General features: G+C 51.1%; 4 protein-coding genes across 4 annotated transcripts; 1 reads left to right on the forward strand and 3 right to left on the reverse strand.

Moving 5' to 3' along the window:
• Positions 1–1103: 1103 nt before the first annotated feature.
• On the forward strand, positions 1104–2599 carry T069G_06544 (uncharacterized protein; the record flags this gene model as incomplete). Its single annotated transcript, XM_056173754.1, has 2 exons — positions 1104–1842; positions 1986–2599. 2 exons carry the CDS (start codon positions 1104–1106, stop codon positions 2597–2599), a joined length of 1353 nt encoding a protein of 450 aa, XP_056027333.1.
• Positions 2600–4135: 1536 nt separating this feature from the next.
• On the reverse strand, positions 4136–5710 carry T069G_06545 (cyclin domain-containing protein; the record flags this gene model as incomplete). The annotated part of the gene is made up of 2 exons (XM_056173755.1): positions 4136–4300; positions 4361–5710. 2 exons carry the CDS (start codon positions 5708–5710, stop codon positions 4136–4138), a joined length of 1515 nt encoding a protein of 504 aa, XP_056027334.1.
• A 4099-nt stretch (positions 5711–9809) lies between these two features.
• On the reverse strand, positions 9810–11002 carry T069G_06546 (proteasome subunit domain-containing protein; the record flags this gene model as incomplete). The annotated part of the gene is made up of 5 exons (XM_056173756.1): positions 9810–10128; positions 10188–10428; positions 10500–10534; positions 10658–10703; positions 10777–11002. The coding sequence occupies 5 exons, from the start codon at positions 11000–11002 to the stop codon at positions 9810–9812; spliced, it is 867 nt and encodes a 288-aa protein (XP_056027335.1).
• A 357-nt stretch (positions 11003–11359) lies between these two features.
• T069G_06547 (erv1 / alr family domain-containing protein) lies at positions 11360–12060 on the reverse strand (the record flags this gene model as incomplete). Its single annotated transcript, XM_056173757.1, has 2 exons — positions 11360–11750; positions 11840–12060. 2 exons carry the CDS (start codon positions 12058–12060, stop codon positions 11360–11362), a joined length of 612 nt encoding a protein of 203 aa, XP_056027336.1.
• Positions 12061–16921: the final 4861 nt, after the last annotated feature.

Raw genomic sequence — 16921 nt, forward strand, 5'->3', positions numbered from 1 at the left:
ACCCGAGGGGGGAGCAAAAGCTGGGGACAGGCCCTTTTTGCGTCCGGCCGTCGTGATCTTGTCTCTTTCTGGGGCCCGGACCCCCCAATTAACCAAGCCCGCATGCCGCGGCGAAGAAGAGACTAAGACCTGAGACCACCAGCAACGCAGAGCATCGTCTCACTTGCTTGCGTCTGGCACTATTTTCCTGGCTCTTTTTTTCTGCTGCATCTGCAGTCATTCTCTTTTTAGCCTTGGTTCTTTTTTTGTCCTTGTTAATTGTACCCGTTCCTTAATCCACCTCGGCTACACCTTATTTCGACCATTTGCATTTCCTTCCTCATCGTCCTCCTCCTTCATCATCATCATCTTCTTCTTCATGATTCCTCTTCTTCTTGCTTGATATATCTCAGCCATCATCACATTGAGTACGCATATACACCGTATATACTCCATATATATACATACATACTCGCGTATACTCCGTATATACGCATCAATCCCGGTGCGCGCATACATGAGCTCCGCACCAGCATTCCAGATCCTCAAGCACAAACCAGCTGAAAAGGACACTCGGACATCAAGCCCTATTGCCGCGCCGAGATCGAGGCCGGGCGTCCACAGCCTCCACTTGGCTCCCGAGGCCCTTTTGCACTAGCTGGCGTCCTGCTTGTTAATGATAGAGACTGGGTAGCGCAACCGGAATTCCTGCAACTCCGTCTCTGTCTCTTTGTTAGATCTTTAACGGCTGGCATACCCACCCCCCTTGGCTCATTCTCAGCCGACTCACACACCACCGCCTCGCCTATGCAGTAGTCCAAGAGACTTCTCTGCCGTCTTCTCTCTCGCTCTCGTTCTTTAGTCTGGAATTTTCCCTTTTTTTTTTTCTTCTTCTTTGTTTTCCAATCCCACCATCTTCATCATCGTCGTCACATTGGACGATTTATTACAATTTCCGTTTCATAGTCTCTCTCCTGCTTGTAGCTGGGCCACGGCATCATTCCCACGCCTGCAAGTCAGGCTCTTAACTGACCCTTCCTCCCTCTCTATCTCTCTCTATCACGATACCTCTCTTCCTTGGACGTAGCTCTCAGACTCATCTTCTCTCTCGCCAATTATCAATCATGTCTCATAACGACTCTCCACAAACTCCTCCTCTGCGTTCATCGCCCTATCCCAACGCCAGATCAAAGCTTCCTCAACTCTACGTTGTCGATACCACCATGAAGCCGCAAGAAGACGACGGCAACGACCAGCCGTGCTCACCCCTGTCACCGGTGTCAGCGTCGCCCTGGGAAGATGCCTCGGCTGCATCAACCGAAGCAAGCATACCGTCAACGCCCACAACGCAAGTCAGCGTCAACGATGCTCTGCATACGGCCTCTTTCCCTCTGCTACTCCCAGATTTCCCCAGCAAAACCCAGCAGCCTTCACCTCAGTCGCCCCCTTCAGAAACCACAGATGTGACAGAAACCACAGATGTGAAGGTGCCCCCTGAATCAATGGGGGGCCCAATCAAGCATATCCCGCCGAAATGGGCCCTCAAAGGCGACATTTACACCTTTTCCTTCTGGACTCCTCCTTCGGCTGCCAGCTCTCTGCCCGAACACGCCTACTCACCGCTCGAGGGAAAGACGTCGTTTGCCGACGAGACAATGAGCAGGCCGGTTGGTGGCCTGAGCATGATCCAGATCCTGAGCTACACGGACTCTCCAGTGGGGCCTTACGACGAGATGCTGGTGGCACCGGGCAGCTTTGAGTGGGAGAGGACGGAGCCTGGAGGCGAGAAGAAGAGGGGCTGCAACCCCAAGATTACGAGAATCTATGTATCAACGCCAAACAGTTGCTTCAACGGGAGGACGAGTAAGTTTTTTTGGATTTTGTTTGTCGTTATTATATCGTTTTGTGATGGAATCAGGGGGATATCATCAACCCCCTTGCCCCCCTATCCATCATCATAGTCCTCTTTAACTCAACTTATACAAAAGCTAACACTCATCTCTCAGACTGGAACACCCCCAAGCACCTCGCCAAATTCGTCTGGGACCACCACCCCGACGGCTCAACCACCATCCAAATCTTCCCCCACGACGACCCCTCCAACCTCGACGAGTCCCAGCCCTCGCCCCGGCCCTTCTTCGCCACCACCTTCAAGCCCATGTCCCTCCTCCCGCGCTTCCCCTTCGCCACCAGCTGGGTCGACCACCTCGGCTTCAACACCACCCTCGTCATGCCGCCCCTGCCCGCGGGCAACGGCTCCTACGGCGAGCTCCCCGCCACCTCGCGCTGGATCAGCCTCGTCACCAAGCAGTACTGCGCCAGCAGCTCCGTCGGCTGGTATGATGTCGAACAGCCCGATGGAGGGGAGGCTTGTGGTGGGCACAAGAACTTTTTGCCTTGGTTGGGGAGGTGGCAGGTTGGGCTGAAGATGAAGGACGCTGATTTGACGTTTGAGATTCCGGAGGAGACGTGGGAAAGGGGGGACGTGATTGGCGAGGCTACAACACCAAGGGCGATGGACGAAAATACCTTTACGCCGGAGCAAGTAAATATAGAGGCAGCGGCACAAACTCCGAGACAATGGGGTTCCGGAAACTTCCTAAACGACTATTTCAACTAGAAAACAAAACACCAAAAAAACCTCTTATTTTTGTCTACTAGGGGGAAGCAAAAAAAAGATCCGGTTGGTTTAGGGGAAAGGGGGCAACAGTCTTTTCCACGATCAAAATATACACGACGGCGCATTAACGGGGAAATCCAAAGAAACGGCAACACGGCAAACCGGGGCTACTCATTTTCTTTTTCTAATATATCGATCGGGGCTTTTGAATCACCAAGAATCCATGGACCTAACATATACACACACATACATATAACACGACATACAACAAACTCTCTTTAACCAGTCGTCATTTAACACAACAACATACACTCCCTAATTCCTTTTTTTCCTAATCGAGCAAAAGAGGCGTTTTCGATATAAGAGAAGAGTGGTGTTTTGATATTATCACGGCAACGAAAAAGACGGTCTCTCTGCTTTGTTATCCTGTATAAACCCCCACATCTCCTTTTGCTCAGACGCTCAAACTATTCTCTCTTTTTTTGTTTAATTTCCTAATCATTTACATGTTTTTTGGTTGTCATTATAGCGATGAGTCGATTGAACCGAATTTCCTTAATACTATATATATATACCTAGATAGAGCTTTTTATTGTTACACGGCCTGGTACGCGTCATATACGGTTTCAGATTGCAAAATCTCTCTCAATCAAAATCTCACTATTGCCATCCAATACCCCCAACATTGCTTTCTCCTGTTATATCAAAGACAAGTAGAGCGTAATGTATCGTATTGTGCGTCATAAAATCTACCTATCTAGCATGCCAAAAAAAATCCCATCGCCACGCAATCTTCTTAACATCATCCACCCCCCACTCCTTCAAAGCGAACAAGAACAGAAAAATAAAAAAGGTTAATAAAAAGAATATCCCAAGGCCTAACAAACCCCAGCGCCGTTGCAATGAATTTGCCAATCCCATCAGAGCTCCCCCTCTGTCCTCCTTGCCATGTCATGCCTGCCTATGCAGCCTTTCTCCCAGGTCTAACCAAAAAGTCGTTTGCTAACATGTCATACACACAAACACGGCTCCCCCTCTTTCTCGCCCTCAATTAAGAAAACGTCTTGTCCATGTAGTCTTGCTGTAAGGGCTCAAGACATCCTCGGCGTGCTCACCTACTCTCTTCAAGTTCGCTGGTATAATGACCCAAATTTTGCGTCCTTTAGATCAAGAAAAGAAAAAGAAAGAAAGACAGAGTGGTGTTGGTTGTGCCTCCAAGAGGCTTTTCTCATCGTTCTGATGGCCGCCATATAACATCCTCCAGGGATCGCAAGGCTGTCTTGGTCTTGCATGGTCAGGCTGGCCACAGCCACCCTTTGATAAGAAAAAAAAGTATTTCCAATGCGCGCACGCTCCACACGATGCTTTGTTGTTGCATTCAATTTGAAGCATCGTGGCGCCGACTGAGGTCCAGTGACGGTTATGCCCATGTCACCGAGCCCGTCACAAAGATGGATTGTCGTTGCGTCATGTTCCTGGTTCCCCGACTTGGTTCCTATCTGGACACCACGGATTTCGCTGTGGTCCCCCGGGGGTTTAAGTGCGACGACTCCGAGGAGCCACCACTTCTCGGGCGTAAAACTCCACTAGCATGGTGGCATATGCCTCCAGCTCTTCCACCGGAATGGCAAGTCGGAAGTCGTTGAGCACTAGGAATTGAAGTTCCAGGTGGTTCAGTTCGGGCAAAGGAAGTCCACCAACCTATCACCCAAAGATTAATATCGCATCATCACATAATCTGCACAAGTCTCTGGCTCTTACCTTTGCGTATCGCGAGTTGGTGTAAAAGACATCTGAGAAGAACTTGCTGGAGCAAGTAACTCCGGCGATGATCAATCGGTGGATGTTGAAGCTGTCCACTACAAAATACGTTGCCGGTGTCGGCACGCCGAGGGAGCGCTCGGGAACGTGCGTCGCGGCACTTCTGGCCGCCTCCCGAGCGAATCTGGTCGGAGGGTCCACCATGACCTCGTCGTCGCTATCGTCGTCGTCGGCTAAATCCTCATCGCTCTCGTCGGGACTCCTAGAGGCCTCGCCCATCGGGGTGTCGTGTGATGCGACTGAGGCCGACCCTCGCGTCCGTGACGTGGACGACCGCCTGCTGCGCTCGGTGCGAGAAACCATGTCGTTGACCCTCTCCGTCATGCGATCAAAGTAGACTAGCAGGCTCAAGAAGACCTCGTACGTGGTCGGGCAGTACTTGTCGATTCGCGAGAGGTAGCTCAGGATCGTTATAGCCGGAACGTTCTTTCCGTGGAACGCAAGCACCGAATGGCTGAGCGGACTCATCTGGGAGTTCCCGTGGGGGTCCGCGGTCTGATTGGCCTGCTGCTGGTGGGCAACATTGCGCTGCATGGCATCGTGCTGCAGGTCGTTTGTGGTTGTGATTTTGGTCAGCAGGGCAGCCACCATTTCGATGACGTCTGCAATGGGCATCGCGCTGATCTCGTACTTGGTCTGGTGTAGCGGCGGGTCGTGGAGGATACCTGACCGGTCGGCGGCGCCCGCCAGGTCGGCCTGGGCGAGCTGTTCTATGTGAGCAAGGTCCCGGATGTGGATGACATTCTGCTCGGGGGCGGCTGCGGCCTCGGCGTTGGAAACCAGGTACGAGTCGGGCGGGCCTGATCGCAGCGGATAGTCGTCCGAGGTGGGAGAAGGCTGCTGGTTCTGAGGCGCGGCTATGCTAGAGGATGACGGCTGCGATGGCAGGGCCGGTGCGGAGACGCTGTCTCCCATCTGTGTTGCCATGGACGGACGATTCGCATCGTCGGCGGCGACAGGGCCGGGGGCAGCTGCTGGGGACGACGACGGCGGCGGCGAGGGGAAACGCGACGCTCCGCCTGATGCCGCGCGCGATGCGGGCTGTCCTGCCAGCGCCTGGCCCTGCTGCGCCGATCTGGCTCCTCTGCTGGAGGTGTCTGACGCTGGTGTCTGAGACCGCGGCACGGAGCCAGACAACCGGTGCCGGCTGGACGAACGGTAGGGGGCAGCCGAGTCGTGGGCCTGGCTATCGGAGCGCTGTGGGATGGAGGTTGTCGATGTCGAAGAGCTGGAGATCATGCTGTGGAAGCGCGAGAGGTCAGGAACAAAGTCGCCGATGACGGCTGCCATTGCGTCGTATTGTATGGCGGGGGAAGAGAGCGCGCGCGCTTGGAGTTGAGGATGGAGATAATGGAGGAGATTTGGATTGGGGGGGAAGCGGAGATGCGGCAGCGACCGGCAGAGGTGGGAAAGAGAGGCACAAGGAAAAGAATATTAAAAAGGGCGACCAACTAGAAGCGCAGGGCAAATCATTAAAAATTAGCAAAAAAGGAGACGTGGGCAGTCGTTAAGGAAGGATTCGAACAAATACAGCTGCGACAAGCGCAGTTGAGGTTGAGAAGAGGAGAGGAGGAAGAGGAAGAGAGAGAAAAAAGGCAAGTTGAGTTCTAGGCACTGGGGAGGGGAGATGGAGGTTTAGGGAGCTGCACGGCAGGCGAACCACTGCTTTAGCGGCGGCGGGCAGTGAAGAAGCGCTGCTGCAGGGAGCGGGTTAGGGGACCACAGTGGTATCGGCAGTGGGGATTGTTCAGCAGCCAGTGAGGAGAGTGGTTCGACCACATGCAATTGTCGACGACTCAGCAGGCAGAACGAAGTGCCAGACAGACAGAGGTCGCGACAAAAAGCCGGAGACGGCGGAAAGGATGGAGGGGGGACAACGAGATGACGCTTGTCATCAAGGGGTTTTGCATGTGCTGATAAGGCTGTTGTTTGCTTTGTTTGTCTTGTTCATCTTCTGAACATGCACGGTCTGTATCAGACTCTGAGTCTCAGCCATCATCATCATCAACAGCAACAGCAGACAGGATCGACAACCCCCGACATCGCTCTCCGTCCGCCCGTGATGATTTGATTTGATACTTTCAGGCCCCCAGAAACAACTCATGAATCGACAAGCACAGCAGCCCCTTCCAGCCGGCATCCCCCATTAACCTCAAGGCGACCCCGATGGCACTCGCCCGGTCTTCGGTGGCGTCGTGGCCCATCGCATCTGTGGCGCCGCCGCTCAGCGTCACTCACAGTGGGTGGCAAATGCCATGAACGGCAATGGAGCTCTCAACTGTGCGTGCTAGGCGGAGATAGGCAGGTATGGGCATGGCAGCAGATGCGAGCAAGCAAGGCAGGGAGGCTTTAAACTGCTAGCATGTGCCTGAGCTCGGGAAAATCCCCATGCAATGGATTGAATGGTTCATGAAAGCGGGGGCATGGGCATGCAATGCGCGAGAAGAAGGAGGGGCAGAAGCAGGGCGGGCAGAAAGTAAAGAGAAAAGAAGAAGACGAAAGAATTGGGGAAAACAATAATAGAATAGAATAGAAGAAACAACTCACAAGTCTATGTGGATGCGGTGGGTTAGATGACAAGTTCAAGGGAAAGCTCACTATTTGATATCAATGATATAATGCGTGTGTATGCGTGTGGGTGTGTATAAGAGATAGCAGATGCAAGTATCGTGGTATCTTATATAAAAATAGAGCAACGTATGAGGGGTTGGGCTCCAACAAAAAAAAAATCACCGTCGACTGATCGGGACACAGCGCAGAGCATAAAAGAACGCCGGCGAAACCAAGATAGGATAGAACAGAACGAGCAAGGCTCAACTCAGCTCGCGATCGGATCGATCTCGCAAGCAAGGGTCGCCTTTCTCCGCGCGAGGCAAAAACCGTTTATTAACCACGAGTTTGCCAGCCTCAGCTCCGTGCGAAGCAACTTGGCCGTTCTGCCTGGGTATAGCTATGGGGCGTCCAAGATAAGCTACTAAGGTAGCTAGCTCGTTCGTCAAGCTCGCGAGCAGCGCTGATGGCGTGGATAGACAGCCGTTGGCCTCGTTTCTGGGTTCCGAAAAGAGGGGAGGGGGGGAACAGAACTGCAAGAGGAGGAGAAGAGAAAAGAGAAAAGGGGGGGTGGCCGACACGGACAGGACAAAAGAGCAGGGAAATGGCCCTATCTGCTCGGACGTGCCAACCAAGTATGTGCCCGTGTTATGTAGGTATATGTAAGGTGAGGTATGCGTATATGTACGAGGATATGTACGAGTACGTATGACAAGAAGGGATTGGCGGTGGAGATGTCGTCCACCAGATGGCAAATAGATGGCCGGCTTGCCTGTCCAGCCAAACTGGCGATAGGGACGAAGCTCGGATCTCTGGGGGTCGATCTCAGCTTGTCTCTCAGCAGAGCAACAGGCACAAGCACCGAGTACGAGTATATCGGGAGCGCGTATTGGAATGAGCAAAAGGCAGCGGGTATACGGATAGTAGAGGAATTAAAAACCAAGGTCAAAACAAAGGGAAATGGGGCCACCCTCGGTCAGGTCAGGGCTCAGAAAACAAACACGGGAGCGGGAAACAACGGGGTGTCCACTAAGGTAATTAACCTGAAGAACAACGATGAATTCGATCAACTGGATGCTCAATACATGTACTTGCTCCGTCTTATCATTCTCTCAGCTCGCTTACACGAACAAAGTAAAGTTCCGTCACTGCCGCCAACACCAGTAAGATACTCGCCATCCCAGCAGCAAAAAGAGAGAACAAAAAAAGTCATCAAGCAAAAAGGGACAAAGCCAGCACCAACAAAAACAAAAATCACAGGCCAAACAAACAAAAATACAGCGCTGTCCAACCCCCGTCCAACGTGGTCCTTAGCACTTTTCCCAGCTCCCGATTCCTGTACGTGCTTCGTGCCTCTCTGCCCTGCATCTCATAGGCCAAGGCCCCGGACCCCTCTAAAATCGCTGCGCTCCTAGCCAAGACATGCCGCACGTGGGCTTGTCCAAAACCAGGGTCCCTTTTTTTTTTTTTTTTTTTTTGTCTTGCTGCGTACGGCTAAAGCAGTTGAAAGCGCCACAGCAACAACCTGAGCTGCAACCAGCGCCACGGCGATTTTCGGCGGCCCTTCAAAAATTGATGTCTGTACTCTAATAATACCGTTGTTCATGCATCGTGCCGTCTCGCCTTGCCCTTTTCTCGTGCAGCACCAGATGCTACCAGGCATAGCATGGATGACCCTTGACTAACACGATACATGCCGAGCTGAACTGAACTGAAGCCAGAGAACATAAAAGAAGAAAAGATCAAAAACAGGTAATACAGAACCCCTCTCCTGATGCCAAATGACGCCCATCCCTCGCCCATCCAGCTCCCATAGAATATGGAGTATACGTCAGTTCTCCTCCAGCACACACCAGGCGTATCAAGAAGAAATTCGCCTCCCAAGACTTGGCTCAGGCGTCACCCGAATGCTTAAATCTCGCTGATCTGCCCTCCATCATCCTTAGAGCCAGTAGCCAGTGACTCGCGCACAAGGGCCCTTGCGATGCGGCCAGTGGGGTTGCAGATCAGTTCCGTCAAAGTCAGCCATGGTCCACTCTGTAATTGGCCATTCAACGTGTGTAGTTTATAGCTTGCTGCGAGTTGAGCCTCGCAATCATCGAGATCACTGATTTCATCGTACAGTCACGGATCATCATCTTTTTCTCTCCCTCACGGTGCCAAAGATGGAGCGTGCTCGTATGACCTACATACAGCAGAGTCCTTGGATACCTATCATATCATATGAAGCTTTGCCTGGATAAGCAGCCAAGCAGCCTTCTTCTGACATACGTCACTTGTCAAGGTTCAACATCAACGTCCCAGCCTAAAAGTCTAAGCTTTTTCCCTCCACGAGAAAAGCTCCCAACGGCCCGGTTTCCCCAGCCGTGTTTAACCTTTTTGCGTCATATCCATACAAATCGATAATATTGCAATACAAACACATCACTCAACGTCAAAACCCCCCAACGAGCCTCATCCTTTTCCTCTTTTGTCTCATCCTGCCTCGGGCCGCCTCCATCCCCACTCCCGTAACCTTGTTTCTTTCCAACATCACGCTCGTGCACAAGACACCCTGATTCTGCAAAGAAGCAATGGCTTGGTTCAATCCTCTTCTCATTTAGTCATTCGCATACCAGTGAGGTATTTGATGCTCTGACCGCTTACATCGTTGACTAAATTCAACATCTACCAAAGTAGTCTGCACTTGTTCAGTTGTCTTTGTTTCGTTTCTATTAAGCCTAGTCCCAGTCGGCTTGTCGAATGTCGACACATGCGTGGTGCTTCACCTAAGCTATCCTGCAAAAAGCTCACGGATTATGAACCCATGGCTACAGGTTGTTCCGTCATCGTCCATCCTCTACTGCTGTCGCACCTTGTAGTCTGTATCCGGTAGGTACAGGTGTCGGTCGGCTCCCTTCTTGGTCAACACCACCATGCGAATGACACCACCAGAGCTTCCGTCCCATTTGATAGCCTCTCTTAGCGCTCCCTTGACAAACGAAACTGCCTCTTCCTCCTCCATTCCCTCCTTCCAGTTGGCATCACAGTATCCGTAGATGTATGTCGATCCTGAACCGCCGATGGCGTACGCCTGCTTGTGCAATGATCCTCCCAGGGGAATAGAGTACACCTGGCCACCGAATCTCTCGTCCCAGCCCGCGATAATCAGACCAGCTCTACGCAGCGTTAGCATCTGTATCAGATATGAGTCGAGGGAAATGGACACGTTACTAACGATAGCATGTCCTTGTTGGCGTAGCAAATCTCCTGGAAAATGGATGCTGCTGTCTGTGTCATCGGAGGCCGGCCGCTGGTCATGGAAAAGAGGCCCAGCTGGTACTGTACAATGTCGGCAACGGCCTGTGTGTCGGCGGCTGAACCGGATCGGCAGCACCAGATGGTGTCGTGTACTCGGGTCAGCTTGTCTGTCACTCGGTTGGCAATGTAGGCACCGGTCGTTGTTCTCGAATCAGCTCCTGTAGGCTCGTGGTCAGCGCCTCCCCCAACTGGTAAATGTAACAGTGCATCTCTGCCGATGCCCACGTACCCAAGATAACTCCATCCTTGAATGTCACAGCCATACTATCATGTCGTCAGATCAATTCAATGGGTCGCTTCGGCGGGGTCAAGGAGCATACATGGAAGTACCCAAGCTAACACCAGTCAGTAAAAGCAATCTGGACAGCATCTAAAGCATCGACTCACTTGACTTCACCCTTCTTCAACCGGTCCATATCGACATGAATGCCATCTAATTGTCCCATCAAGCATCAAGTCAGCGAGGGGTCATCGGCAGAATGCCGGACAGAGTGCCGCAATCGTACCTTCATTCAGCACACCAGCACGGCCAAACTCCATGATTGCAGATGAATTGCAGTGTAGGATCGTAGAGGTAGTGGTAATTCGGAAGCGTTGCAAAAACAAGAGTCGTGTGCTGTGGATTCGTCGTGGTTCTGAGGTTGTCTGGGAAGGCTGGAGCTCGACCAGCAGTTCCGCCACATCAAAGCTCAGGCAGCTCTGAGAACGCGCAGCCGCGCCGTCGCCCCACATTTTGTATCGGCACATGATTTTGCACGTGATATTGAATTTCGGTATAATGGCAAGAGAATTAAGAACGAAGCATGGCAATTCGACAATCATGGAATAGAAAAAGTAGGTTGCATAATATAGCTGTTTTCTCTCGAAATCGCCGTACATGATCATGTATCATGTTTTGTTGAAGCTGGAGGCGGAGCGTTGTTGGTGCAGCTGTCTTATATGCCACATTGAGATAATACCTTGACAAGTTTGATCATTACCCCAGTGGCAATATAGACAGCAACCGTTACTTAGTCGTATAATATGATATCCATTATAAAGAGTTCGTCAAATCTACCTCTAGATAGCCTTTATTACAATTGATCCGGTCTAATCCTTAATGAGTTCTGTTCCAGCCTTGGCTTCCTCCTTCTCCCCTCCCTCCTTGCCCTTGTCCCCCTTCTTCTTATCCTCATCTCCGCAGCCGCAGTCGTAAAAGTCGCCAATGTTGTTGCAGTCAAATATTGGCTTCTTCAGTCTCTCGTTGACCTGGTTGTGCACAAAGCACAGCCATCCAGCCGCCGCATTTCTACTGCTCGTCTGGGGAGGGTACTTTGACAGCAGCCCTCGGAAGTGCCTCGCACAGTCACCGCATGGGTATAGGCGGCTGAAGAGGTAGATGAACGTCTCGAGGGTCTTACGCTCTTCCTGTGAGGGCTCCTCGGGGAATCTGGCGACCATTGTGTGCATGAACTTCCATGTTGCACGACCCAGTTCGGCCCTATTCGTTGCAAGTGTTAGAAGATGGGTAATCCATGTAGATTAAGGGTACGATATCAGATGTCAGCCGTTATATATGTAGAGACTTACTTGAGTGTTGCATTCTCCAGCTTGGGGGCTATAGACTCTCCGTCAAGCAGACTAGCTGGCATGCCACCCAGGTCCACTTTGAATTCCGACTTGGGCTCTCCCGCAGGCTCATGGATTCGGTCCACATCGTGGCTAGACGAGCCGGACAGGAAATACGAGATGCTGAAGAACAGGACGACGACCAACAGGATAGACGCTGTGAGATGCTGACGGCGCGCCATGGTGGAATGAATGTCAGGGAGAGCCGCTCCCTTTGGTGAGTGGTTACCGCTTCATGAGATAAGGGTTGGAAATCCAGACACGGTTTTGAATGTCGCATGATGGGCTCGCGCCACACCGCGGTCGGGGGCGCCACAAGGGAGGTTGATGGGACCACGTTTTTGGTGTAGTGGGGTCTTAATACGCCACGATTAAAGGCACGTTTTGAGATCGATCTGTGGCTGAGATGAGATATCGCACCGGGCTACCCTACAGCGGAATTTGGAGATGCGGTTTGTGCTCTACTTATATCCAAACGATGGAGTTGGATGGGGATTTTGAGCATTCTATTTGAATGGTAATTTGAACAATTTGCAAGAAGGCATGTTGTCATAGAGTGTAAGCTTTTCATAGCATCCGAATAAAGAATCACATCGCCATGTAGCTTACTCGCCAATATATCACTCACAACAACAAGAAGCAGGGAACCGAACGAAAAACATAGAAAATAAGAATCTTCATCCAATATATGTACAAGCCATGGAATTTCATTTCTACAGCTAATCTAGTAGTGCCTCCGCTAGAATTACATCTGCCACAGAAGATGCCCATCATAACGCAGGAGTATTAAGCAATTGGTCCAAGGCTCTACTTCTTCGTGATGATATCCCAACAAGAAACATTGGTCATGGTACAACAACTGCAGCGCCTTTACCAGCCACATTGGTATAATTGTACTAAAAGGTATGATGATTTCGTACCATACTTACTAATAGGCACATGACGCAGCGAAGCATAGATGCTCACGATTTAATTCGAATCCAAAAGGCGAAAGCATCCATATACACTCGGTATGTTAAACTTAGGAGATGGCTATCCAACATCTTACATCCCAAATTTGGTAGACAGTAGAAGACAATCAGAAATAAGTGGCAATTTTGGGAGAGGGTAACAAGAATAGCAGGTACTTGAGGAACCATGTATCTTGTACCGGACAAGCGGTATTATGTTGCTACTGCACTTGAACTCCATGCAACTGTGAAGGAGTTAGAGAGTCGACTTAGTGTGCTGAATCCAAATGACATAAATTGATCACCATTAAGAGTACTACGCGTTGGGAAGGTACCCTACTTGTCTACCGCTCATTACATTCACTGAGTTGTATGACTGGCGAGTGTTTGGCGACCAAACTTGGGTTGACTGGTAGACGGGCTCTAAACTCGGCGACAAGTAGTTACCATCATGATAACGTTTAGATTTGCGGCTGTAGGTTAATTCTTGCTGAAGACTAAAAGAGCTTGAAACAAAACAATAGACCGCCGTACTTGTCATTACTGCTCAAATTGCCACATCACTCGCCGCAAACACGCGTATAGGACTCGAAAGGGGGCATATCGGATGTTTATGTCATGATTACAGTGAAAGGGACGGGAAACGAAAGCAACATGTACCTAGTCAGCAATACACGGATAGCTGCCGATATCTAGGTATTGCACAGCCTTCCTCTGGGCATGCATTCTGCTTGACATTCCATCTCGCCATTCGTTTGGCGAGATAACAACCACAAACAGTCAACACAGCAGTGGTTCTGCCGCATACTCGTATAACGGGTAATACATACAAGCCGTTACATATTTTATAAATGACGCCCATCTAGGACGCGACTCAGATCATTGGAAGGCGGATGAGAGAAACACTAGGGAGGCGACGATTCTTCAAGCCACTCACTCCCGACATCAACAAGATGGTCTGAGACTAAGTTGCTGCTTCGCAACTAACAACCTTTGTAGTCACTGTGCTATACTCGTATTTCTCTCTCTTTTTTTTGTATCCAGACTTGTGTTAGAACATACTTCAAGTCTGACAAGGACACTTCCCCTGCTTCCGTGGCACTTGAACGGTAGTAATTCATGGCTGGTTCGCACCGCTGCGCACCAATGAAGGATCTGCCAAGACGTGACCTAAAGCTAGGTGGTGATGGTCAATTTCCGTTAGCATGGCTCGTATCCTTCGTAGTAGTCTTCTGATAACATGTGGTAGTTAAATGCCCCTTTTCTTTTCTTCTCTTCTGTGCGACTATCACTTATACCGAAGGTGCGTCGTAGAATAAACCCAAATAGGTGCAAGTACATGACAAACGGAGAGGCTGTACCAATCCTTGACGGCATATACGGAATATTACGGTTCGGGATGCGGATGACGGCAAGTGACGATGCCGAGCTGACAAGGCTGAGGCTCTTTCGCCCTCTGACAGCTCAAGGGCGTATAGCTCCCTAGCCTTGTAAGTTCGAGGTCAAAGCGCAATGGATGTCCCCTTTGAGAACAAGTTGAGTGACACTATCTGCTACGGATGGAGCTACTACAGCTTGTCCGGCATGTGGGAGCGTGTTGCTCGTATTACTAGCACTACGCCGACATTGGTCGATTACGGCAGACTAGAGTAGCATCGCATGCCTGAAAAAAAGGAGGCCAATCCATGTCTCGGTTTGAGGAGAGGCTTCAGCCTCGATGAAACAAAAACATTGGGCACCACCGCCGATGGTCTGAGACTACGGATTCTTCAGCGCAGTATGGATGATCATTCGGGGGGAAAAAAAAAAAGCAGAAACCAAAAATATGGGCTTGTTACAGAGTGAGTTGGCACACATTCCAGCTGAGTTAGAAACTGTACAGCCGCTACATGTACGAGGTACCGTTGAAATGAGCGTCTGCGGTGTTGACGGTGCGCGTGTGTACCAATAGCAATAGCGGCAGCTTGGCACCGCCCCGTAATCTCACGCCTTTCCCGCGGTCCAAAAAAAGATTTGATTGAAACTTGAAGCTCCGTACGGAGGCGGTGGGCTGCATACGTTACAGTACGGCCATTGCCGTTTCTGAGCGCTTTGACGATCAGAGACCAATTGAGGCCCGCACGTGCATTCGACATTCATTTCTGGGACGAGAGTCGAAGAAAGCACGCGCATTGGCTGGTGCCTACTTGTATGAGAGTGTGTGTGAGCGAGCCTGCAGCAATGCAATAACAAGTAATATTGAGCGAATGTATGCATATGCTTGGCTACTGTACTATGCGCCAATCTCATTAAACAAGCACAAGTAATAAACCGCAGCAAGGCGTTCGTTACACTGCTGTATCAATTGGGGGCGGTTATTGGGCCAAGCATCCAGTTACATAAGCCGTGGAAGCTATCTAAATGAGCTGTTTTTGCTGTGCATGTCTTTTGATTATCCGCTGGTCTGGAAGGTGCCGGATGATCTGATTTGCATGAATTATCTGCTTTTAGCGGCTCGCTTCCTTGGAAATGACTATCTGATAGCAGTAATTGATCTACGCTCCTGTGAGAGCGTGTACTGGGTACCTACAACAGCTCTATGCCGGACACCCATCATCATGTAGAGAATACCTACACTAGGCTTGAGAGTACCACAAGTACAGTAGCAACACAAGCAGGATTCCATTGCAGCATCTGAATCATTGTCGATGGCGCGCGTCGAGCCTCGTTTGCTCTCATGGAATCTTTAGCGCCAGGAACTATTGAGCCGTCGACGCTAAGCCCGGTGACAGCTAAATGGCTTGCAGGAAAAGAGGCGATTTCATGCCAACGGCGAGCCTGAAGCAGCCGCGGTGGGAGTGTACGGAACACCTGAACAGAAAACGATAGAACAAAAAAAAAAACTGAAGAAACGGGATAGAGAAAAGTGGTACGTGCAGAAGAGGATATCGTGGGCCATGACTGGAGTAAGGCCGCGAAAAACAAGTACCTCGCCACGCAATCTACAGTGCCAGAGTACTTGCTTGCTGGCCCCCTGGTCGTTAATATTAAAGGTACGACGCCAATCCTGCCCCGAGACGAGCTAAGGCTCCTAGCGCCCTTGCCATTGGTCCAGGAACCCTTCCGGGCGCCAGGGGTTCGCGCGGGTGCTCGTTCAGGGTGCGAAGGTATCTGGCAAGTCACTTGTCGCACATCACCGAGAAGGCCAAGAGAGCTGGGATCCCTGTTCGTGGGAATCAAGGCAACAAAACAAAAACTTGGACGGGCAGGGCAGCTCCAGGAACGCTTTTCTCTCCACCGCCAGACGGTGCCGGATTCCACGGCGCGAGCGAGGCATTTTCGACATGCTTCTGTAATCGATACTGTACGGTTCTATTCTGTTCGGTAGGTACCGTACATGCACAAGCTTTCCGTGGAATCAGGCGACAACCCGTGCTGTGCGGGATGCATTAGCTGAGATGCCGTGAGCTCTTACTGCTTACAGGTGCTTTAATTTGCTTGTGGCGGCATACGAATTCATCGAACCAGTGTGTAATACGAAGCTCACGCGGTTCGGCCATTGGGCGCAGGACGAAATTGCACCCAAGGAATCCTCATGCGCGTTGTTGGCTGTCGGTGTAAGTACAAGTGCATACAGGTATACTGAATGTGGTGTGTAAACAACCAACCTGAACGTGAATGCAAGCCACCGGTGCTGAATCGCAAACCTCTGGCGTTGTTGCACGGCATGCCTCCGCCACCTTCGGCAATGAGCTCGACCAGCTTTCCTTCACGGCAATCTGAGGCATGGCGATTGATCGACAGGTGCAGAAGGACGAAGAAGAGAGTCCAGGGCGAGGTTGGCAGAAACGGTGCGGCGGTACTTGCGAGGTACCCGAAGCCGTTTCGCCGCCGCACCAAGCATCTAAAAAAAAATCACCCGTAGCGTGGGCCGGTGGGGCGCTGGCCCAATGGATCAGAAGGTCACTGGTTTTACCCCTGGCCCGCCCGAAGTGAACGTGGCCGGGACATGTTGGGGCGGTACCTGACGCGTGTTTAAGGCCGGTGGAGGGCGGCTATGGGCGCACCGCAGAGCTTGGCCGCAACGTCGTAACGCCGGACAGGTACTGCGCTA

This window comes from Trichoderma breve, chromosome 4 (assembly GCF_028502605.1).
Source record: "Trichoderma breve strain T069 chromosome 4, whole genome shotgun sequence".
Taxonomy (NCBI): Eukaryota; Fungi; Ascomycota; class Sordariomycetes; order Hypocreales; family Hypocreaceae; genus Trichoderma; species Trichoderma breve.